The sequence below is a fragment of the Erythrolamprus reginae genome, chromosome 1 (genome assembly GCF_031021105.1).
Source record: "Erythrolamprus reginae isolate rEryReg1 chromosome 1, rEryReg1.hap1, whole genome shotgun sequence".
Lineage (NCBI taxonomy): Eukaryota > Metazoa > Chordata > Lepidosauria > Squamata > Dipsadidae > Erythrolamprus > Erythrolamprus reginae.
In genome coordinates, this window is record NC_091950.1 from 149,964,220 (window position 1) to 149,989,507 (window position 25,288).

Below are 25,288 nucleotides of genomic sequence, written 5' to 3' on the forward strand. Positions count from 1 at the left end.
TTTTATATACACGGTTTTATATTTCTCCCCCATAAACCTTTTCAAATTCTCTTGCACCCAAACAAGAAACAATGAATATCCCATTAATCATGCTGGGTAAGATAGAAAGATCTCCTTTATTAATGAACCCAACAATAATTCTTCAGGTACAGGAAATGTGAACTCAAAATACTTGGAAGAAAAACAAGTTAATATTGCATTATTACAATAAGAAATACTGCAACTCATAACCGGTAAACATATTGCAAAGCAAAACAGCTTGAAAAATGGGGAGCAGGAAGGGGGGAAAGAAAAGAAAAAATGATCAAAATGGAATTAAAGGATGTTTTCTTTTTTCTTTTTTAATTAAGTCCTTGCAAGCACAGCTCGATGCCACAGATCACTTTCCAAACGTGTGTAGAAAACATCATCTGATTACTTCCTTAAGAGCCCAGAGAGGTGCAATATTAAAAAGCTACAATTATCAGGTAGCAAGTGCTCCAGCCTTCTACCGCAGTTGTCCGATTCCACCTTGTCTCAGGCTTTAACGGGATGCAAAGGTCTTCCCCCTGGCAAGAAGTCAGAGAGTGCAGAATTAGGGTGGCTCCAGCAGTCCTTATGATTTTGGGGTTCTAAGATTGACTCATGTCCCATTCCTGTTACCCAGCAACATTCAATCAGAAGATCATAATCTTACATTTCAGACTTAAACATAAAAAAATCAAAACATAGAAACATAGAAGATTGACAGCAGAAAAAGACCTCATGGTCCATCTAGTCTGTCCTTATACTATTTCCTGTATTTTATCTTAGGATGGATATATGTTTATCCCAGGCATGTTTAAATTCAGTTACTGTGGATTTACCAACCACATCTGCTGGAAGTTTGTTCCAAGCATCTTCTACTATTTCAGTAAAATATTTTCTCACGTTGCTTCTGATCTTTCCCCCAACTAACCTGAGATTGTGCCCCCTTATTCTTGTGTTCACTTTCCTATTAAAAACACTTCTCTCCTGAACCTTATTTAACCAAAAAACATATTTAAATGTTTTGATCATGTCCCCCCTTTCCCTTCTGTCCTCCAGACTATACAGATTGAGTTCATTAACATCTTCAATGAGCATGAAGACAGGAATTGAATAGTTTGATTATCAAAAATACATACTCAAAAGGCATGTAACTCATAGCCACTACAAATTGTGACAATCTAATACATTTCACTTTTCCGTCTTTTCAAAATCAGTAGTTACTTGGACCCCTTCCATCTTCATTTCACCCCGGTCTCACATTACATCTGTTCAATAGGTTTCTATAAATTAGAGATGAGTACATATTAAACTATTTTGAACAAAATGTCCTTATGTGGTCCTTTGACGTATGACCATTTAAAGACAGTTCAAAGTTGCAAGATGTACTCCTATTTATGATGTTTGTACCACCACTGCAGCAGGGCTGGGTTCCACTTACCTTTGCCGTCAGTTCGCATAGCAATATTTCGCATGTACTTGTGCGCTCATCCCCTCATGCAATACTCAAAAGGTGGATTCAGCCCGAAACACAGCTGAGGAGCTGATCAGCTGTGCTTCAGGTGAAGAAACAAAGGTCAGTATTAACCAGATGGCAGGCGGGAGGTCTTTTTTCTAAGCAAAGGAGAAGCCATCCAAACAAAGGAAAATTTGCCAAAAATTCAGAAAAAAAGCATGGACCGGCACCAACAGAACTGGATCCATAATACCAATGTTATGTCAGCAGCGGGTCAGTAATGGTTCAGGCCATATGGTCCGAACTGGGAGGATCCCACCCCTGCCCTGTAGGCATATGATTATAATTTGGGTGCATGACAACTGGCTTGCATTTACGATCAGTTTGCTAATTTTTTGGGCAGTTTTCAGGAAAAAACCCCAAAAAACCCAAAAAAAACCCAACCCTCTACTGGGAAAGCTGGGTTCACTTAATGACCAATGTAATTGATTTAACAATCATGGGATTTATGACTGTCCTAAACCTGGTTGGATTTGGTCACATAGTGACTTCACTTAGAACCACACTGACTTAACAACTTAAATTCTGATCCCAATTTCAGTAATTGAAAGTTGTGGAGTACCTGCATTGAAAAAAATTATGTAATTAAACTAGAAATATGAGAACATAATTATGTTCACCTGAATTCATGCACTTTGGTGGACAAATGTGGTCAATTACCAATATGAAGGTGAAGGTTCATTCTCTGAGTTTGTGGGTTGATGTCAGAATGTTTCATTACCAGGCTAGGTAACATCTTCAGGGGAGTTTAGGGGGTGTCAGTGTTATTCTGTTAATAAGGGCTTCAGATGTGGGTGTGCTACATCAGGTCAGGGTCATTGGGAATGCTGGTTGGGCGAGGGTTGAATGGGTTGGTTGAGGGTCGGGGCGGTCTCTGGTTGACTATGCAGTTGATTTGGATTCTGAGGAGCTCGTAACCCACACAATTCTTCCCACCTCCAGCAGTTCAACCTCTTTATCACAAGACCCACTGATGACTCACCCATGACCCATCACAAAGGACCCTCACTTGACACACCCACACATGAAGCCTTTATAAACAGAAGAACTCTGACACCGACATCCCCTAAACATCACTGAAGATGTTACCTAGTTAGGTAACGAACATTCCGAAACCAACCCATAAGCTGGAAGAATGAACTTTGTCTTTCATACTACACCTGAGCTACAAATCTTTGTCACTGCTGCAAATCACAAATATCTTTTGTTTTTCTTTCTAATTTTCAATAAAAATAGCAACTGAAGTAACCTCAGGTCCTTAAACTGTTCTATTTTAAAGAAGAAATAGAACAATTATCTGTACTCATGAACACCCACACATCTTTTGTACTCTGGTTTGCTTGTTAAGAATAATGCAGCATAAATTTCCAACTGAAGGGAACAGGAAAAGAAGCACAGTGGCGCTATAAATAATATCTAGTTGAGCTGATAAGTATCTTACCAAAAACAGTTTGTGTTTGTAATTCAAAGATGAAGGGAACTCATGGATATAAAGCATTATTTTCCCAAGTAAGAGAAGTTTATTTTTACTTGGAGAATAAGAATTAGATTTCAGTCTCTCTCAGCAACAATATTAGGGATTTATGTGAAGTAAATGCCATGAACATAAAAGTCTGGAAATATGATACAAAGGGAATACAGTGGTACCTCTACTTAAGAACTTAATTCGTTCCGTGACCAGGTTCTTAAGTAGAAACATTCTTAAGAAGAAGCAATTTTTCCCATAGGAATCAATGTAAAAGGAAATAATGCATGCAAACCCATTAGGAAAGAAATAGAAGCTTGGAATTTGGGTGAGAGGAGGAGGAAGAAGAAGAGGAGAAGGAGAGTCGCTGCTGCCGAAGGAAGAAGGTGAGGTGAAGGGAATCAAAAAAATCCAAAACTTTAAGGCTTTAAAAAAAAAAAGAGGGACTCTGAGGGGGCGAGAAGGAGCACGTGCCTCCAATACACCCAGCGCGAGGCTGGCCCCACACACTGTCTCCCACACACTGGCTGCTTCTATCTGCTGCCTCTTCCTTCCCATGCTGCAAGGCTCCCCTCTCCTCTTGCTCACCCGCTTTGTAGCCGGCGCCTTTCCTTCACTGTGGTGATTCCTCGGCTGCCCAGAGTGAAGGGAGTGTTTCTTTTCTCTGGGCGCTGGCAGAGGTTTATTCCCTCTCCAAGTGCCCAGTGAAAGGAAAATGCTTTGTTCGCTCTGGACTGCCAAAGTCTCCTTAGGTGCCACCGAAAGGCTCCTCTGGCAGTCCAGAAAAGCCCGAGATGACCGGGATTAAAGGGGGAAGGGCAGGAAACTGTCCGGGCCTTCGTGTCACTCTCAAATTTCCTGGGAAATATTTCTGGGCTCGGGTTCTTAAGTAGAAAATCGTTCTTAAGAAGAGGCAAAAAAAATCTTGAACACCCGGTTCTTATCTAGAAAAGTTCTTAAGTAGAGGCATTCTTAAGTAGAGGTACCAGTTTACTAGAAAAGCTAAGAACACACAAATCATGCATTGGCATATTAAGCTGCATATATTTCAAATCCAAGGATACAGCTACTAATAACACAATGTGGGCCGAGTTCTACTTCATAAAGAGCTTTCTAAAGTTGTTCCATTTTAGATGACCAAGCATGATTTAACTTGTAGCATTTATCATTCTTCTGGAAAATTAGCTGTGTGATCTATTTTGGTAAAAGCTCACTTGTTTGTGAAATTGTTCAGTTTCAATTCAGTCCTATCTGACATTAGTAAATTATTTTATTTTGATCATCTATCCATATATTACTGTACTAGGATAGCAGGACGTTTAATCAAATTATTTCATTAGCTGAACTACAAATAAAGTAACTGTTTGGGGAATACATACATGTGTGCACAGATGTAGATGAAATGTGAGCAATAATAAAAAGTCTATGTTCTTCACATTAAGTTTAGATTTTAAGCAGATCTAATTTATAAAAGCATTATCCTAGTTTAAACACTAAAACATGACTATGAGTTGTATTCTTCAGGACTGCATTGTATCAACTATTGAAGAGATCATGTAATGCTAAGAAAATTGGGTGCACTATCCTGCAGATTTTGCAAGAATTTAAAAAATCGTTTTACTGTTTTTTATTGTTTTTTGTTTTGAATGGTTATTGTTATTTTTTTTTTTTTGCTGTGCACTGTTTTATGTTTTTCACTTTGTATGCCATTCAGACTAATATACTGTATTTCAGATGAGCAACTATGCAAGTTTACTCGATAAATAAATCAGAAGAAAGAAGCTGCCTCTTTAAAACTCACGTTATTGTTTTCATTTCTTTCTTTTCTGCATCAGGCCGGGCACGATTCAGCACCTTGAGAAAATCTGATGTTTTTGCCCTCATGCGCGTGTGAATGTAAGCCTACATTAAAGAAGAAGAAAAAAGCATATCTAAGGGCTCCTTCATAGTTCTAAAACTTCAAGCTAAATGTGAAGTGCAACAAATCAATATGACACAGTGATTGACTCAGAATAACTTCATTGTTGTTGTATGCCCCCAGAGAGAATCCTGCCAGATTAAAGCACAATCTGCGTAACTATTAGATATACCCCGTGAACACATAACCACGTGGATGATGCAACGGTGGTAACTTCAATGGCAGGTTGTAAGTAACTTTTCTACGTTACTGTTTTAACCAGTCGTTTCATTTTCCCAAACTATGCTAGGCATTTGCATGCCTCAGACTCTAGATATCATTCCAATACCTTGGAGCATTTGATGTGATAGTGCAGGTAGTCCCGGAACGTGTGGATCAGATTTATGGTATTATCTCTTGCGGCAGCATTGGTATGGCGTGGAAATAACACTACGAAGAGAAAGCATCAAAAAATGTTTATTCTTTAGTAATCATTGCATAGCTACATTAGACAATTGCCAAACTGACCTGTCTTATTCTTTGACTCAATTTTGCTCAAAATGATACTCATTTCCATCATTTCCGTAATTAATAAAAGTATTTGTACAGAACAGATGTAATCAAATTTTCTCCAGAGTGAAAACCAATTTCCAACTGCATTTTGATCATTCTAATTGTGTTAAGTAGACAACTAAGAGAACATTTAGTTCTATCAGGTAGATAACTAAGGTAACACTGAGCCCAACATTTTCTTTATACAGATTTTCATTAAGTACAGTAAGAATTCAGCTGGCACTGTTAGAAAGAGAGAGAAAAAATTACAATATTTGTGACAACAGTGCTAAGTATTTATCTCATCTGTATGCAGACACTGAAATGATTATTGCAGATTTTGCAATCTTTTTCCAAGATTCATGACAACAGTTTAAGTTAGTCCCCTTTCATATGATTTATTAAAGCAAGTTAAGTACTTCAATACTATTTCATTTTCTCTTTGTCACAGTGGTATGGAAATTTTGCTATTTCAATGAAATACACATTTCATTTTGACAGGGAAGAACACCCCCTCTCAAACTATACAATTCTGAACATTCAGGAGTTTAACATCATCCAAAAAGCCTTAAAAAGATAATAAATGATTTCACAGTACAGATGTAAAAACACAAGATAGATGAAAAGATATGGAAATAGAGAAGCAAAGTTAGCATGCTCATTTTCCTTCTGCCCAATCATACAGTTGGAAGGGGCCACATAGAACAAGTCCAACTCTTTGCTTAGTGCAGGTATCCACATTAAAGCAGCTATATTGTGCATTTAGGCCCTGCCTGAAGACATCCTATGGTGGGAAGCTCCCTATCTAACTATGGAATTGGTTGTACAATAGAAGGGCTGTCAGCATAGCATTTCAGTAACTAATTTTTCCACATTCTGCCTATCTGCCAATACAGAAGAGTTGACTTTGTTTTTGTGTGACATCCCTTCATGTACTTCATATTCCTCCCCAATTATTCACTGAATGCTTTTAACAAATGCCAAATGTGACATCTCTGAATTAAGACAATATTTTGGAACTGGACATTTTCTGCAGTGATGACACACTAAAAAAAGCTAAAGAACAAAGGGATTGCTATGCAAGAATTAAAGGCTTTCCAGTGGAAGGAAACTGCCATTCCATGGTGCCTGAGAAATATTATAACTGTCTACTATTATTACTATATTCTGATGATGTACCGCATTTGGGCCATCACAGATACAACACAACCTGTACTGGAATTAAAGGCCGCATGATTCCCAAGTTTCAACAAATGACTGCTTTTCAAACTAGCTATAATTCATGTTGGGCTCTACCCAACATTGTATTATGGTTTTAGGGAAGCAAGCAGAAAGGCTAATCTCTCAACATATTACTTTTTATATGCAAAAATTCAAAATATATAAATTTTCTTAATTTGAGTAAATTAATATGATGGATGGAAGCATATTTTAACCTATGATCTTTCTACCAAAGTTACTGAACTAGGTCTTTAAAAAATATTCAAATGAGCTCAAAATCAGGCTCAAAGAACCATAAATTTTATTTTATGTACGCTATATATTTTATATATGCACCAAGACAAATTCCTTGTGTGTCCAATCACACTTGGCCAATAAAATTCTATTCTATTCTATTCTAAATCCTTCTATGAGCAACTTTAACCTGTAAGATCAATCATTACAACCAGATCAGAAATCAGAAACTTGGGATTCTGAAAACCCCAATCATAAAACATTGCTTGGAATTGCTCAATGATTCATTTAACTTAAGAAATGGAATATATATGATTGAATGATAGCTCAGGCAATCTTCAAGGTCCACAGACAAATTTCTTAGAGATGGTTTCACAGGTACTTTCTTGAAGACAGTTAGCCCTTCTTAAAAGTACTAAATCCTAGCGTTGGCTGATCAACCTGAGTTTATAAATTTACCAAAGCCAAATCAAGTAATCTTTATTTGAATGACCAGCTCAAAGAAAATGACCAGCTCAAAGAAAACAAAAAGACAAGATGCATAGAAAGTATAGAGCTACAACCCTGACCTAAAAACATTGTAAGTAGAGTAAGTAGCATAATAGTATATTAAAACACCAATAGAGTAATTCTCATGAATATAAAATTGTTAGCATTAAAGCTATAATCCCAAAGAGTAGAAAACAGTAAAACCCATACAAAATCCAAAAATATAAAAAGGTAGTATTAACAACATAATCTGTAAAACTACAGAAAAATGTGTGTGTATAAAATTACCTCTGTACCAGTTTTTGCTTTATTCCCCTTGTGAAAATATAAAACCTAGCTACTGAGCAGGTAATAAAGATTTCAACTGTTCAAAAAGGAACTTCAAAAGGTATTTGTCCAATTTTCCAACAGAATTACATAACAGGGTAAAATTAAATCAATCTGATGTCCCTATACAGTAGTGCTGTAGTGCAGCATTTCCCAACCGGTGTGCCGCGGCACACTAGTGTGCCGCGAGACACGGTCAGGTGTGCCGCAAAGCTCCCCGCCCGATCTGCCCCCTCTCCTCCGCCGCCCCCTGCCTTGGGGCGTGACTTCTCTCACGGCGGCGGCGGCTGTGGCTTCAGCTCCTCGGGACGAAAGCGCTCCCAGCCAGGGGGCTGCGAGAGGGGCGGGGCGCGCTTTCCCGAAACGGACGGAGAAAGCCCTCTCTTGCTGCCCCCTGGCTGGGAGCGCTTTCGCTGCGAGAGAGGGCTTTCTCCGTCCGTTTCGGGAAAGCGCGCCCCGCCCCTCTCTCGCGCGCGCGCCGCTCCCCTTTTCTCTCAGCCCTCCCTGGCTTCGCTTCTCAATCCCTCCCTCCTTCCGTCTTTCCTTCCCTTCAGCCATTCTGTCTGAGGGTCTCCCGCTCTTCCCTTCCCCGCCTCCCAGGCTTTGCCTTCGCCACCCCCCTTTTTGGTTGGCAAGGAGTTCGCACTCGGCTCGAGGCCGCTTTCCCTGGCTGCGCTCGGAACCGACAGGGCGCTGCTCTCTCTCTCTCTCCCGTGAGGCGGGGGGAAAAAAAGAGCAAAAAAACCCTTCTTGTAGCGGGCCCGCGCGCGCTTTCTTCCCCACGCTCGTCCCTTCAGCACCGAGGGAAGGAAGTCAGAGGGCGAGCGAGCGAGCGCTCTTGTCCTCGGTGCCCTCTGCAGCCTTCCTTCCTTCTTCTTTGCCGCCGCTGAGGGACGGAGAGAAAGATAGAAAGGAAAGAGTGAGGGAGAGATAGAAAGGAAAGAGTGAGGGAGAGATAGAAAGGAAAGAGGGAGGGAGAGATAGAAAGGAAAGAGGGAGACAGAGAGAGAGAGAAAGAGAGACATAGCAAGAGAGAGAGAGAAAAAGAAAGAAAGAGATAGCGAGAGAGAGAGAAAGAGATAGCAAGAGAGACAGAGTGTGAGACAGAGAAAGAGAAAGAGATAGAGAGCGAGAAAGAAAGAGAGATAGCAAGAGAGACAGAGAAAGAGAGATAGCAAGAGAGAGAAAGAGACAGAGAGAAAGAAAGAGATAGCAAGAGAGACAGAAAGAGAGAGAGAATGAGATAGCAAGAGAGACAGAGAGAGATAGAGAAAGAGAGAAAGAGATAGAGAGAAAGAAAGAGACATAGCAAGAGAGGCAGAGAGAGAGCAAGGGAGAGAGAAAGACATAGAGGGAGGGAAGGAGGGAGAGAGAAAGAGAGCAAAAAAGAGAGGAAGAAAGAAAGAGGGATGGAGAGAGAGAAAGAAGGGAAGGAAGGGAGAGAAAGAGGGAGGGAGAAATAAAGTGAAATGGAGGAAGAGATTTTTTTTTCTCCAAACTTTTCTTTAGCCCCCCCGCGCCCCCCCCCCGCCCCCTGTTCAGTGTTCCCCAGGATTTTGAAAATATGAATAATGTGCCGCGGCTGAAAAAAGGTTGGGAAACACTGCTGTAGTGAATGGCTGAGTGTTTCTAGCTCATTAACACCAAATAGACAGGTATAAACTATTAGTGGAATTTCAGCATTAAAGCAATCTAAAAGGCAGGATGTTATATCTAGCTTCAAAGAATATTTTTCTTAGCTTGGGAAAGATGAGAGGATATCAATAATTTGCTGGTTTCCATACACCGTTATCAATCTAAATTCTATTATTCTGGGACACTCTATTACTTTCGGCCTGATGCTCCATATCATTCACTCTTAGAGTAGAACTTGTGTAGCCTGATTGCATCCGAACAATATGAAAAATGGCACCAAAAGCCTATGTGATGCAACTTTTGGCTCCATTTTAAGTAATCCGCAAAAATTAAAGGTGGCAGTCCTACTGGAAAGAATCGAGTTCTCACCAATAATTAGCCATCAGCCTCCAAGATCATACCTGTATTTTGGGAATTCCTGCCTCTAATCTAATCTTGGCATTTACTACCCTGGTAGGGGCAACAAATATAACTCTCAAGAAAGAATAACCTTTTCTCTTAGTATCTTGTCGACAACAGAAGTGTGGTTCAGTGTTACTCTATAGATGCAATTTCTGAGTGTATTTGCTGAAGTAGTGTCCTGCAAGGTACAGCTATATACAAAGCATACTAGGAATTGTGTATCACAATGCTTTAAAAGAAATGTGTGTGCAGCTATGCTGTTTGGTATATACAGAAAGGGTAATTTCTGAGAAACAAAGAATGTTTAGGGAAAAACAGCTCTTATATAGTTACAATGCAATCCCAGCTTGGCTGGGAACAAGTTCACTTACCAAATGTGATATATCCAATATTATCTCCAACTGCTGCATCTGTATCTTTCAGCTCCAAGGGGGGCTCCCTGTGACTGAAGAGCACTTGAGGGGCTGTGTGACTGGCCCGACGGCCCTCCTTAAATTCCTAGGGTAGCAAAAGGCATGAGAATGTTGGGTGTCATTAAAAACACATTGGAAACATGGAATGCAAGATTAATAAAGATCAAAAACTATACTGTTGTTGTTTATTAGTTAACATAATCACTTGCTTGTCTAAATCAGAGTGAGAAAAGAGGTCACTTTTCTTAACACGGAATTAACAAAATTCAAAACCTTGGTGTAGTTTATAAAAAAGCCCAACTCCTTTGCGCCCTTCCCAAATAGCTTTATTGAGGGACGCATAAAAACATGTGTGCCATGGCTTTACTGACAACTAAATTATGGGGTTTTATAAAATGTGCTATATTTCATCATTGATGTAAAGGAAGTAATTTTACTGTTCTCCCCAATGTTCATTTTATTTAGATTTAAATGATATTTTTATCCTATTTTTTTCTTTTCATCATTTACATTTATTCCTCACGTCAACGTTTTTACACTCGGGGGAAAAAATCTTCAATGTTCCTCTTATACTGTATTTCTTTCACTTTCCACTAATGCTGCTTGCTACTTCCCTTGCTCAAGCAAAAAATAATTCACTTTTTTGTCAATGCATAATTTCTAGAAAAAAAACCAGATGCTGTGAGTCAAATTAATTTGGAATTACAAGCCACTTGCTAGACACCTTTCTTCTTAATCCAAATTATGAAGGATTCTAATATATTTGGCATTTGCATTTTTATATTGTGTTCTAGGGCTGAACATGAACGTGATGAAATAGTATTTAGCTGTTCTATTAAAATGAGAGTAGAGAGCCCCCTCCCCTGGAACAGTTTACCTGTTGAGCTGTGGGTGGGCCCCAACCTTTATGTGTTTTGAGGTGGTGTTAAAAATGGCTTTTCCGGAGGATCTTTGTATATTAATCATACACATTGTTTACCTTCCCTGTAATTCTAGTGTCTCTAATTATTCTTCTAAGTAATTTTGTCCTGATTTTTGCTTTGTTATTATGAGTTTTGCTTTTATTATGTAAGTTCTATAAATGGCTTACATCCAAAAGGTTTCAGGTGATCAGATAAATGTTATAAATAAATTTCATAAATGTGTAGTTCAAACCACTGGAATGGAAACAATTCAGGAAATCTAATAAAAGAGTCTCCAGTAGCTGATACTGGGGTAGCACAAAACACAATTGTGCCTCAACAGAGCAAATGAAATTCTCTTCTTCATCTTCCACTCTGCATCCTGCAGGAAATGTTGCCAGCCAGGCAGCTGTTCAGAGCAAACAGATAATCTCTCAAGTGAGCCTTTGCTTTTCTATTCAAGCTCCCTCTTTTCTTCAGCCTTCATGCAGATAGCAGGACAGATGGTAAGTATTCTTTGATTTGTATAAAAATAAGTAAATTTCAAGAGGCACCAGCAATAGCAGTTAATTTTAGGGGAGAAGAATTTCACTTTAAAGGCATAAGCAAACCTCTGAGAATAGGAATGTCATTCACAATCCACTAAATCTCTACAGAACATAAATGCTCCTACCTGCATAAACACCTTTCCAATCACAACGTCGTCATCATCCTTAAATACCGTGCTGAAAACCACTGTGACACGATCCTTCTTTGACTCCACGTACCTAGAGAGACAGAGAGAGAGAGAGAAATTAAAAAAAAGAATGGCTTAAGAAAGTCACTTCAATACTAAGAACCCATAGGTTTAAAAACAGAAAGGTTTATAAATCTAGTGCTAGTGACACTTACCTCAACTACAACGTGACTATACACATCAGCTTAAGATCTAGTATAGTAGCTCTTTGCAACCCTTAATCCTTTTGGAGTTTAGCATATGCATTTTTGGAATTTTGGGAAAGTGGCAGGAACACCACCACAAAACAAAAGGATCTTTCATTGTATGGTTGTCATTGTGAACATGGTCAATCAAAAAACCAACTTTAGTGAAAAGCTCATTGCTAAACAGAAAAAGATCCTACTCCCAACTTTTTCCTTGTCTCATCCTCAATATGTGACAAAATCAACTACTTGTCATTCAAAATCCTTTCAAGAACGTCCCCTCCGCTCACTTCTTCTCTTTTCTCCTTCCCCCCCTAAAGCATCTCATTGTTCTCTATAGTCTTTCTCAATACACTTTTCCTCCCACTTCTTCCTTTTTCATGTTGGCTCGAGACTCTGATTTTGCTACTTCCCCCTCCAGCTTCATGACGTCACCTGCTGCAGTCCATTTGGACATTTTCCCCCCCAATATGAGCTCTTTTGTACAAAAACAAAAATTACATTTTTAATTCTAGGGAGCCATAATATTTCCAAGCTAAGCTCACTGGACTTTATGAGTTCCTGGGCATCCCCACACAGTAGTTGGAGGTAAGGTCGAGGAAAGAAAGTGGGCAGGACTGTTTTATTTTTAATATGGTACTGTAGGCCTATTTTAAGATCGGCACTTGAAGAATTGTTTTATCCAACAGCAGGAAAATTTCAGTTTTTAGCAGTCAGAATTGGAGAAGACAGAACAATAAAATGGGATTCATGGACTATCATTTCTACTCCACTGCAGTGCTTCATAATTTTAAACCAATTGGTGTTAGCATATAGCACCCTACATATTATGATGTATGAAGAAACCTGTGTATGTTGATTTGTACTGCATGTTTCAGACAAGCTTTAACTTTAACTAGCTGTCAACATTTATCTATAGAAAGGTTTGCCATTTCCTACGTATAAGAGCTTTTGGATGCCAGATGATAATGGAGAGATGAAGGTGGAATGTTTTGAACATCTTAAAATCTGAGTGTCTGGAAACTGACCAAGTTGCGAGGCAAGAAAAAGATAGTAGTTCTTACATTGTCTCATCATCTCGGTAATGGATGACTGCTCTTCTCTCTCCATCTTTGCCTTCCTCTTGGAATTTGAAATATTTCTCAAATACCGAAGCAAAACAGTTGCGTTTCAGCATGCCTGCTTGGTGGACAATGGAGTCTTTGGTAGCCGGAAGGTTTTCCAAATCATACAACAAAGAGACATTGTAACCTAGAATAGATAAATAATAATAATATTTGCAGATTTCCTTTTCAATCTTAATTCTTTTTGGAGAAAGCCACACAATACTGGCCAGTCATTCACAGGTTCTTTCTTTCCAATTCCCCAACAGAAGGATATTCAAATAAAGTATTGGCAAAATTAAACGTGCTTTTCTCCTTCAATCAGGCAACTGTTTCTCCTCCTTTCACCAACTGTGAGAGAAAGCAATTCTTATTCCTGCATTTTGGGACAAATGAGTGGGAAGCAGTACTGTTGAAGGTAACCATGGTTTTCCAGAGCTTCTGAATGCCTGTCACTCTCTTTACACAGTACAAAGAATCCCTAACTAGATAAGCGGGCCCTTGCTTGGGGGTGGATCCAGAAGCTTATGCTACAGAGAAATAGAGCTCTGATGTTCTAAAACCTCCATGTGGAATGCTGAAGGGAGGCGGGTATTTTTTTAAAATAGCACTGCAACAAGGAGAGGCCAACTGTGAGCTGGCTTGAAAACATGGAGAACAATTTCTCTGTTTGAAATTCAGAGAATAATTGCATTTTAACAATAGGCAAAAATTATGCTGAGGCTTACCAGATTCTGGATTTACCAAGTAGTTTCCATACACTCTCTTTAATAACTAGGAGACAGAAAAAAATATTATGAGCTTTAACATGTCTTTTTATTTGGTCCCTTCAGAATTTCTCATCCCTAAAATATCTAAATCTTTTCTAGTCAATTCTAGGACAAATCATTTTAGATGTTCCAATTATTAGTTCTAATCATCTCAAAATCAAAATTCAAGCAAGAGTTATTAAAGAATGGAATTAAATCTAAGGCACAATGAAAGTTTTTTTTAAAAAAAAAACCAAATTCACCACTGTTACTCTACTCTCATCTTGGAGATTCATTTAGATATTGTTCAACTCAAGATATGACAGATATATAAACTTCACAATGTATTGTTTATGGCGGGGCATGATGTCTGCTTTCATTTCCGAAAAATGAGAAGCCAGGAAGGTGAGAAATAAAATTGTGAGATGCATGCAACCGAATCTACCAGTAAATTATTTGTGATACAATTTGTATAGTGTATAACATCTCTGTCTTCATTTTCTCCAAGGAGGAAATGTAATATGTCCTTCAAATGTTAGTTATTTCCTATACTCAAGACTTGAGAATAGGCGTTGATTGCTTACCTGAACGCCTCTTCTCGTACGGTGAGCGGGTACAGCAGTCACATGGGTTGCTCGTGTCCAATCCGGTGGAACTGAGCCTAGTGTTAAAAAAGCTTGCTGGATCCGCCCCTTCCCCAGAATTCGCGAATCCATAGACTAGGCTCAGCTGTGAAGCTCTGTAGTGTTCAACTCTCATTGTTAGAGGAAGAAAGGTTATAGGAAGGTAAAGAAGAAGACACATACAAGGGCGGGAAGTGACTGCTGTACCCGCTCACCGTACGAGAAGAGGCGTTCAGGTAAGCAATCAACGCCTATTCTCCGTACTGAAGGAGCGGGTCCAGCAGTCACATGGGACATACCCAATAGATGGTCCCTAGGGTGGGATTAGATTGCTATCGTGTGAGATAACGGATTGGAGTACCCTTCTGCCGAAGGCAGCGTCCGCTGAAGCGTAAGAGTCAATCTTGTAGTGCCTGATGAAGGAATTTGGCGAGGCCCAAGTGGCTGCTTTGCAGACCTCCTCCAACGGGGCTTGAGTCGCCCAAGCGGCCGAGGTGGCTGCGCTCCTGGTGGAATGCGCTGTGATGTTCCTTGGAACTGAGAGGGAGGCCGACTCGTAGGCCTTAGATATAGTCCCTCTGATCCAACGGCCTATTACTGTTGAAGACACTTTGGCACCCATGACTCTGGGGTGATAGGCTATAAAAAGTGCTTCTGACCTCCGAAAGGGTCCTGTGCGTTGGATATAGATTCTCAGCGCTCTAATGAGATCCAGGGTGTGCCATCTAATTGCCAAGGGATGGTCTCGTTGGAGGCAGAAGGAAGGTAGGACAATATCCTGAGTTCTGTGGAACATGGAACTGACCTTGGGTAAGAAGGTGGGGTCCAGTCGCAAGACTACCTTGTCCTGATGAAATTGACAGAGGTCCTGCCTGATTGAGAGGGCAGCCAGCTCCGAAATGCGTCGGGCAGAGGTAATAGCCACCAGGAATGCTACTTTAAAGGATAGGTACCTGAGGGACGCCGATTTTAGGGGTTCGTATGGTGCCTGCGTGAGGGAATGGAGAACCCGTGGCAAATCCCAGGATGGATACCTGTGGACCTTGGAAGGTCTGAGGTTGGCTATGCCCTTGAGGAATTCCTGAACTGCTGGAAAGGAGCGGAGAGGCTGTCTGCGGGGCCCCGCTAGGACAGAGGAAATGGCCGCCAGATGACGCCGGAGGGTGCTGGTGGAGAGTCCCTGATGGAAACCTTGCATGAGGAAGGAAATGATTCTGTGTATGGGGATGCACAGGGGAGAGAGGCCTTCCTGTAGACACCACTGGTGAAACTTGGACCACGTATGATCGTAGATTCGATTGGTCGAACCCCTTCTGGCCTTTAAAATGACCTCCACTGTATCGGGGTCGTGACCACGCAGTTCTAAGTCTCTCCTGATAACAGCCAGGCGGTGAGGTGGAACCACTCCGGGTCTGGATGGAATGAGGCCCCCTGCCGCAGCATATCCCCCAAAACGGGGAGTCGCCAAGGGTCCTGGACGGACAGCTGTTGGAGATCCGCGAACCAGGGCCGGCGGGGCCAATGAGGGGCGATTAGGATTACTCGGGCCCTCTCGGTGAGGACCTTGTGAATCACGTCCGGGAGAATTGGAATTGGAGGGAATGCGTAAAGTAGGCCTGGAGGCCATGGGCTCCGGAGGGCATTGATTGCTTCCGCTCCCGGGGATGGAAATCTGGAAAAAAAGCGAGGGAGTTGGGCGTTCGCATTGGTCGCGAAGAGATCCAGAACTGGTAGGCCGAATCTGAGGCTGATTTGATGGAACAGGTCTTGATGGAGATTCCACTCTCCTGGGTCTATCGTTGCTCGAGATAGCCAATCCGCCTGGACGTTGAGGCTCCCCGAGATGTGGTCGGCTAGGAGCGACCGAAGATGTTTTTCCGCCCAAAGGCCTAACTTGAGGGCCTCCCTCATGAGGGCCTTGGATCTCGTGCCCCCCTGTCTGCAGATATGGCTTTTTGTGGCAATGTTGTCGGTGAGAATGAGAACGTGCCGGTTGGGAATGCGAGGAGAGAAATGCTTCAGAGCCAGGGAAACGGCTCTTAACTCTAGCCAATTGATTGGCTTGGAAGCTTCCTCCGGGGACCACGTGCCCTGGGCTATCATCCCCTGGGCGTGGGCGCCCCATCCCGATAGACTGGCATCTGTGGTGATGACAAATTGATCCGGGCACCTGAACGGGGATCCTTTGTCCATTGCCGGAGACTTCCACCACTTGAAGGATCTGCGAACAATTGGTGGGATGACAATGCGACGACTTGAGTTGCTGTGCCCCGATCTCTGAAAGGGTAATAGGAGCCACTGTAGTTCCCTAGCATGAAGGCGAGCCCAGGGAATGATGCCTATGCATGACACCATCTTCCCCAAAAGGGAAGACAGGGTTACTATGGATACTGAAGGATGAGATAAAATGCAAGAAATTAACTCCCCTATACTGATTTTTCTCTCAGGAGAGAGAAAGACCTGGGAGGATTCTGAATTAATAACGGATCCCAGGTGTAAGATGGATGTGGAAGGTTGGAGATGACTTTTGTCAAAGTTGATGGAAAATCCATGGTCCTGAAGAACTGACATGGTTACAGAAAGGTCTGTTTTCACCTTCTCTAGGGAGTTCCCATGAATCAAAATATCATCAAGATAACATAAAATGTGAATGGGAGACGCCCGGATATAGGCCGCCAGGGACCCCAAGAGCTTTGTAAAGACCCGAGGGGCCGAGGAAAGGCCAAATGGCATCGCCCTATACTGGAAATGCCTGCCCTGAAAGGAAAAACGTAAAAATTTTCTGTGGCATTTGGCTATAGGAATGTGGAGGTAGGCCTCAGTGAGGTCTAAAGAGACCATGAAATCTCCCGGGTGAATGGCGGCCAAAATGGAAGATAAGGAGTGCATCTTAAACTTCCTATATTTGATGAATAGGTTCAGCTTCTTTAAATCCAAAATAGCTCTCCAACCTCCAGAGGATTTTGGAACCATAAATAGGATGGAATAAAAACCTAGACCCTTCTGACCGGGAGGAACCGGTTGAATGGCTCTGATGGACAATAAGTGGGAAATGGCCTCCTCCATACGGTTACAATGTGAGGAGGACCTGGGAGAAGGGCAGGAAATAAAACGTTTCGGGGGGGGAGAAATAAATTCTAAAAGAAGGCCTGTTTGAACAGTGTCAATGACCCAGGGGTCCTTGGAGGTGAGACGCCAATTAGAGGCGAAATGGGCTAGGCGACCCCCTATGGGAATCGAGGAAAAACTACCACCTAGGTTTTTTTGAAGCCCTGTTAGAGGACGCTCCCCTTTGGAAGCGAAAACCTCTGCCCCTGGAGTTCCTACCTTGGGAACGAAAGCGGGGGGAATACTGACCTGGAGATCTCTGATAGGAAGCCGCTTGATCTTGCTGACGCCCTGGGCGACGAAAGGACTGCGTTTTGGTAGCCTTTTTGGTGGTTGGACCCAATACTTTCTTCTTGTCCGTGGTTTCCGTGAGGAGTGGATCCAGAAGATCCCCGAAGAGAAGGTCGCGCTTTAAGGGTCCCAGAGATAACTGCCACTTCTGACGTACTCCTGCTTGCCAAGGGCGAAGCCATAGGAGTCTTCTTGCCGTTGTAGAAGCTGCAATAGACTTAGCAGAAAATCTAGTAGATTGTAAAGTGGCATCAGCCACGTACTGAGCAGCTGCAAAGACCTTGTTGAAGTCTTGTTGACCTCTCAAGTTATCGGGAGGAATATGCTGTTGAAGTTGGCGAAGCCACAGAAGCATGGCTCTGGAGAAAAAGGAAGCCGCTGCAGAACTTTTAATGGCCCAGGAATCTGCGGTGAATCCTCTTTTGAGCATTTGTTCAATCCGCTTGTCCTCTGGGCGGAGGACTTCCTCTGCTTCGCCTGGCACAGCAGCCGCCGAGTGAAGGATCTTGACAGGTTCATCCGGTTTAGGAAAGGATAGGAGCTCCTCATAGGAAGAGGAGAGTTTGTACAACTTTTTGTCCTTGGTTGAGGGATTAAGGCCAGAGGCTGGGAAATCCCACTGCTTAAGTAAGGCATCTTTAAACAATTTAGGCATAGGAATTACCTCGTTATCCTCCTGTTCCTCTGTGAAGTAAGGTAAATTCTCCTCCGGGGGATCAGTGGATGTGGAGGCCTGTTTCTCCTGGGCCGCCAATCCCGTAGAAATTCTAGCTTTGAGGAGGAGAGATTTGAACAATTGAGAAGGGAAAATAGTAATTGGAGAAGGAACCTTTATTTGGGATTCCTCATCATCTGAGAGGCCTTGAAAAGGGTCCTCATCCTCCTCTATGTCCTCATATTCGTCCTGAGAGGAATCTGATTCATCCTGAATAGGAGCTCTAACCGCTGGGGAAGAACCCAAGGGGCGGGAGGGACGAGGAGGTGGAGGAGGTAAGGGAAGCGCATTGATGGTAGAGAGTTTAGCATCAATGGCCTTGGATAACACTGAAAATATAGATTGGAATTCAGGAGGTAAACTAGAAATATCAGCAGGAATGGCAGAAGAATCCCTGAAGGCCTGGGAGGATCCTGGCTGGGGGGAATCTTCAATAATATCTGGTTCCTCTGGACCTATTCCCCATAGGTTAGGTTGGGGTCTGTCTAGGTTTGGCTCATCCAGAGATAACACAGTGACCCCAGAAGAAGGCAGATTAGAAGCCTCTGGGGGGTCATGACTACTGAGTACTTGGGCCTGTACTTTCAAACGCTTTGCTGATTTGTCATGGATTTTTTGTAGGGCTAGGTCCCTTCTCTTCTCAGCCCTGGTGACCTTGGTCGAGGGGCGGGCCCCTGAAGAAGAGGAGGTCGAGGCCTGGGGGATACTGGTAATCTCATCGCCTGTAGGCCTGGCCTCTCTGGGACCTTGAGTGGTGCCTCTCTTGGGAAAAGTAGCCATAGTCTGACAATTAACAGAAGACAAGGCTGAGCCAAATAACTGAATAATTAGGGAGAAGATTTCAAAGACTTCCCAAGAGGAATGGATCCTGCTCCGAGGCCTCGGAGCTGCTGAGACTTGAGGGCAATCTGGGCAAACCCAGAGTTCGTGTCCCCAAATACAGCGTGGCCAGCCTCCCTAAACTTAAATTAAAGTAACCAAGGCACTCTGGTTGGAGGCTTAGCCGGTGGAGAATTAAGCCTGAGCGTCCCAAAGCCCACTCCGGGATCCAAGCGGTGGACTGAGGCCTACGCGGCTGGCAGAAGGCCAACACGAGAGGCCTAAATTTAAAAAGGGCGCGAAGGCCTTCGCGCCGAAAAATCGCTCCGTAATAGAACTCTTAAAGGGGAAGCGATCGACTAAGTCCAGGAGACTAGAAGAAGCGTCTCACTCCGCAGGAGGTATTTCTTAAGCCCTTTAACAATAATACTGTAATAAATCAATGAAGCAATACTTGCACCAAGACCTCCAGGCCAAAGGATTAAAGGAATCCACAAGCGGCAGCGGGGATCGTAAACGGCAAAACAGCCGGGGGAAAACGAAACCGCAACTTCTCCCAAGGAAAAAAGCCGAGCCACAAACGGCTGGCGCTATTAGTGCAAGTAAACAAATAAGGATAAACAATTCTTACTACTTTGAAGGAAAGATCGAAGGGAAGGTGTTAGAATGTTGAACGAGCTATCACAATACAACCGCAGGATATGCGAACTGAGCGAATTCTGGGGAAGGGGCGGATCCAGCAAGCTTTTTTAACACTAGGCTCAGTTCCACCGGATTGGACATGAGCAACCCATGTGACTGCTGGACCCACTCCTTCAGTACGGAGAATATGAAATTAGGCTTCTCCTTTAAAGTTAACTAACTGCAATTTTAGTTTATCATGCCATAAATCACCTCCAAAGATTTCTACAATGCTTCAGCTAAATACACCCATGTTTGCTATCCTGAAGTTATTTGTCAGTCAATGAGTTTTTGAACAATGAACTTTATGAGTGTACAAATAACTGCATTATTTACCATAATGCTTTCATTTGAAAAAGGGGCAAAAGGGAGAGGCAGATATTTTTCAAGTATTTGTGGATTAAGCACTAGAGCCAATCATACCCTGAATTGGAAGAGAACAGTTTGTTTCTAAAACAAACTCAAACTGACTTTCTCAGACAAAACAGGTATCAGGTTTTCAGAATACGTTCAGGCGTTGGCATGGGGCCTTAGGTCCTGAGCTTTCATATCCTTTGGCACTTCTTAGGTGACCCTCAAAAGGATTCAAGCAATGTTATACGCTTCTATATAAACCGACACCAATTGCAGCACAAATGCTACAATTATGAAACATCTGAAAACCATTTCAGGAACTGAGTCACACTTTCTGCTGAGACATTTAACCACAAGGCACAGAAAGGAGTATTTTTTTCTACCATAAATGGTTATCTTCAAGAAACCTGCAATATAACACAATTCATTCTTCGGGAGCAGAATTAAACAGACCCATAGTATGAGTCTCTACGCTAAATGGTTCACTAGAAACTTTCAGGTTTAACACAGAATACACCCTCTTATCATTTAAGGGTAGTGCTCTGGTCAATAAGACAAGGACTTAGGTCCTTCTCTCCGTTTACTTTTTACTTGTTAAGTGAAACACAAGTAATGTTGGAAATCCAGCTCAGCAGATAGCAATATCAAACTGACTACTGTGATTCCAATGCTAAGCAAGATTCTTCTGGCTGATGCTTAGATGGGGTGTGGGGAGAGACAGAATTCCAGGGCTGCAGGCTAGACAGGGAAGTTGAAAAATACATCATGGCAGAATGTCTATGGAGATTCCCAAACATTCAGGGCATGGTCGCCCCAAAGGTGATGTTTTCAAAAGGCACCTGGACTTTCTTGATTTTTTTTCTCTTTGAAAACATTTTGCTTTTCATCCAAGAAGCCTCTTCAGTTCAGTTCAGTTCAGATCAGGTCAGTTCATTTGATGAAAAGTCAAATGTTTTCAAAGGTGGAAAAACCAAGAAAAAAAAAGCACCTTTGGGAAGAGACAGAGCAAACCATTTCTAAAACACAGGCAAGAACATTGCATGGGTGCAATCATAAGGAGTTATATTTGTTTATCTTGAAGGTATATTTACCACTGTTTCAAACTTGGAAACAAAATTTAATTTTTTAAGAATATGTTTGTTCTTTAGATTAATACTCTCTACTATCAAATCATAAATAAAAGCACAATTATAATACAAGCAAGTCAAGCCAATATTGCTAATGAGATTACATAAACAGCTATGTCTCCGGGACCGCCTTCTGCCGCACGAATCCCAGCGACCGGTTAGGTCCCACAGAGTGGGCCTTCTCCGGGTCCTGTCGACTAAACAATGTCGTCTGGCGGGACCCAGGGGAAGAGCCTTCTCTGTGGTGGCTCCGACCCTCTGGAACAAGCTCCCCCCTGAGATTAGGATTGCCCCCACCCTCCTTGCCTTTCGGAAACTCCTTAAAACACACCTCTGCCGTCAGGCATGGGGGAATTGAAACATCTCCCCCATGCCCATGTAGTTTCTGTGTATGATTCGACTGTGTGCTTGTTTTTTATATTGGGGTTTCTTTTGGATTTTTTAACCTAAAACTGTAATTTAGATTGTTAAATATTAGATTTGTTACTATGCATTGTTTACCATTGTTGTGATCCCCGAGTCTATGGAGAGGGGCGGCATATCAATCCAATAAATCTAATCTAATCTAAATCTAATCTATTACGTGTGCAAACATAAATACTGTAAGCCTTCCTTTGAAGATAGTTCCTTGGTTGCACACATTCAGATATAAGAGAATATTACCCTACACCCACACGTATTGTTCTATAGAAGAAGGGGGGCATGACTCCACTGGACTTTCAGCAAATCAGGAAAATGAGAATGTGTAAGGCAATGCTTTCAGAAATATTGCAACTAAACAACTGAGTCAGAAATCTATCTATGTTAAAGCGCACATCAGTTTATCCTCTGTTTATGCAAATCAAATTTTGGAACACTCCTTGTTAGCTGGATGCAAAACCCCAAAAGTCTTAAGGAGGTGGAAGCAATGAAGTTAATACACTTTCTTAAATACTAATAGCAAAATGCATTTAAATAGAGACACAATATTAATGACATCATGGTTAACTAAACTAATTGATATGGGGAAGCTTTCATATGAGACTTATGCAATGTATCCAATCTCACCTCATCAGCGCCATGTTCCTGGAGCTCTTTGTAGAATTTCAGAGAAATACTGACCATAACCTTTGTTTTATCTCCATTTGGGTTGGAAATATGATAAAGGACTCCATCAAAGTCTAGGAAGAAAAAAAAATGAAAATTTGTACTTGCATATTTTTAATTTAAGCATACATTGGAAGACAAAGCTGTCTAAACAAAGACAAAACAACTGTTTACATTGTCAATCTGTTATCAATACAGAACCTATAAAACGGAAATAAAAAACTGATTACGTGTACCCATTACCTATAAAATATGTAAAAATCCAATACCTGTAAATAATTAATCAAGTTAAAACTGACATATACTATGGATGGATCAATCAATCAAATATATTTCTTCTAGTTCAGGACTCCCCAAACCCTGGTCCATGGACCAGAAGCAGTCTACTGCATGTCAGAAAACGAGTTAATCAAACAAGTGAAGCCCCTCCTCAGGATGCAGGCAGCACACAAACACATCCCCTCTGATCTGCAGAAAAACCTCTCTCCACTGGAACCGGTCCCTGATGCCCAAAAGGTTGGGGGGCACTGTTCTAGTTTATCTATAGCTGTTTCTGTATCTGTATTTATCTATTGTGTGAATAACTAAGAATTTGAGTAATGTGTGTGTGTGTGTGTGTATATTTATTTGTTTGTTTGTTTATTTAATTCGACTTCTATATCGCCCATCCTGAAGGACTCAGGGCGGCTCACAATAACAATATAAATACAAAAACAATAAAACAAAGTCGAATATAAAATCCAAAACTATAAAACTCTGATTAAAAACCCATAATTAAACAATCAAAACAACATGCAAGCATATCATTCATACAATTTGGCCATGGTAGTTGTTAGTTCATGGCCCCCAGGCCTGCCGGTCTTTGTGGCCTTAGGGAAGGCCAGTAGGGTGGGAGCAGTATGGACATCAGGGGGGGGGAGTTGATTCCATAGAGCTGGGGCAGCAACAGAGAAGGCCCTCCCCCCACGGCCCCGACCACCTGCATTGCTTAGTCCACAGGACCTGGAGGAAGCCAACTCTGTGTGCTCTTATTGGTCTCTGGGAGGTATGTGGCAAGAGATGGCCCCATAAATAGTCTGGCCCTGAGCCATGTAGGGCTTTATAGGTAATAACCAACACCTTGAATTGTGCCAGAAACTAATGGGAAGCCATTGCAGCTCGCGAAGCATAGGTGTTATATGGGTGTACTGAGGTACACCTATGACAACTCGAGTTCTGGACTATTTGCAGTCTCTGAACACTCTTCAAGGGTAGCCCCATGTAGAGCGCGTTGCAATAATCAAGGTGGGAGGTGATGAGGGCCTGAGTGACAGTGCATAAAGCTTCCTGCTCCAGATAGGGCTACAACTGGTAAACCAAGTGAACCTGGGCAAAGGTTCCCCTGGCCACAGCCGAGAGATAGAAACATAGAAACATAGAAGACTGACGGCAGAAAAAGACCTCATGGTCCACCTAGTCTGCCCTTATACTATTTCCTGTATTTTATCTTACGATGGATATATGTTTATCCCAGGCATGTTTAAATTCAGTTACTGTGGATTTACCAACCACCTCTGCTGGAAGTTTGTTCCAAGGATCTACTACTCTTTCAGTAAAATAATATTTTCTCACGTTGCTTTTGATCTTTCCCCCAACTAACTTCAGATTGTGTCCCCTTGTTCCTATGTTCACTTTCCTATTAAAAACACTTCCCTCCTGGACCTTTTTTAACCCTTTAACATATTTAAATGTTTCGTGGTGGTCAAGGCTCAGCTGTGGGTCCAGGAGGACACCCAAGTTGCAGGCCCTATCTGAGGGGGTAAATGTTTCTCCCCCAGAACAATTGACAGGCAGATCAAGTAGTCCTTAGGAGGAAATGCCCACAGCGTACTGATAATACCTCACCGCATACCCTCGGATGATCTCACCCAGCGGCTTCATATAAATCTTAAATCGTAGATGTACATACATACATACATACATACATACACACACACACACTTTTATTACTCAAATTCTTAGTTATATACAACTGCAATTAAAAATACAACATGCCTTTTTCTTTGCAGTTTTCTTTAGATATAGAATTGTCTATATATTTTGGATATACATTTTGGATATAAACCTAAAAAAAAATTCAGAGCATGAATAATAAAGGGCGACTGCATTTCAATCTCTATGTTAATTCAAGAAATGTGAATTAGGAAAAGCTGTATTAAAGATAACTGGGCAACTTTATCTTTCATACCTATTTATGTTTGGTGAACTACATATTCATGTCATACCAAGCAATGACTAAAATAGTGGACCATATATTCCAACACATGCAAAGCCTTCAAATTAAAGGCTGAACTACTCCAGATTGGAGAAGGCAGAACCGGGATGATCCGAAGGGATGGCATGTCTCCCCTGAAACATCTGGTGAGCCTGGGGGCTGAGGGTAATGCTGTAGCAGGCCCCTCCAACACTGGGGGAAGTGCTCGACCAGATAGGGAGCTGGCTGTGTTCATGAACACAGGGGGGAGGATTGGCTGTAGATAGGCAGTAGCAGTGAGAGACAAGAAATCCTCCTCACCTTTGTAGCGTAGGAAAGTGTAGAGGAAATCTGCAAGGCTTGCAAGGTTGTCCCACCACTCCTCACAAGGAACACCTGCTTCGGGGTGATTTAATCAG

General features: G+C 41.9%; 1 protein-coding gene across 2 annotated transcripts in view; it reads right to left on the minus strand.

Moving 5' to 3' along the window:
• Positions 1–97: 97 nt before the first annotated feature.
• ARPC2 (actin related protein 2/3 complex subunit 2) overlaps positions 98–25,288 on the minus strand; it is a 40,087-nt gene continuing 14,896 nt past the window's right edge. For both annotated transcript variants that reach the window (XM_070729743.1, XM_070729751.1), the window contains exons 3-10: positions 22,598–22,710; positions 13,812–13,857; positions 13,045–13,231; positions 11,733–11,826; positions 10,116–10,242; positions 5,234–5,334; positions 4,789–4,889; positions 98–548 (exon numbers count right to left, since the gene is read on the minus strand). In XM_070729743.1, coding sequence (XP_070585844.1) covers positions 524–548; positions 4,789–4,889; positions 5,234–5,334; positions 10,116–10,242; positions 11,733–11,826; positions 13,045–13,231; positions 13,812–13,857; positions 22,598–22,710 — 794 coding nt within the window. In that variant the 3' untranslated portion in view covers positions 98–523. The remainder of the gene's footprint in view (positions 549–4,788; positions 4,890–5,233; positions 5,335–10,115; positions 10,243–11,732; positions 11,827–13,044; positions 13,232–13,811; positions 13,858–22,597; positions 22,711–25,288) is intronic.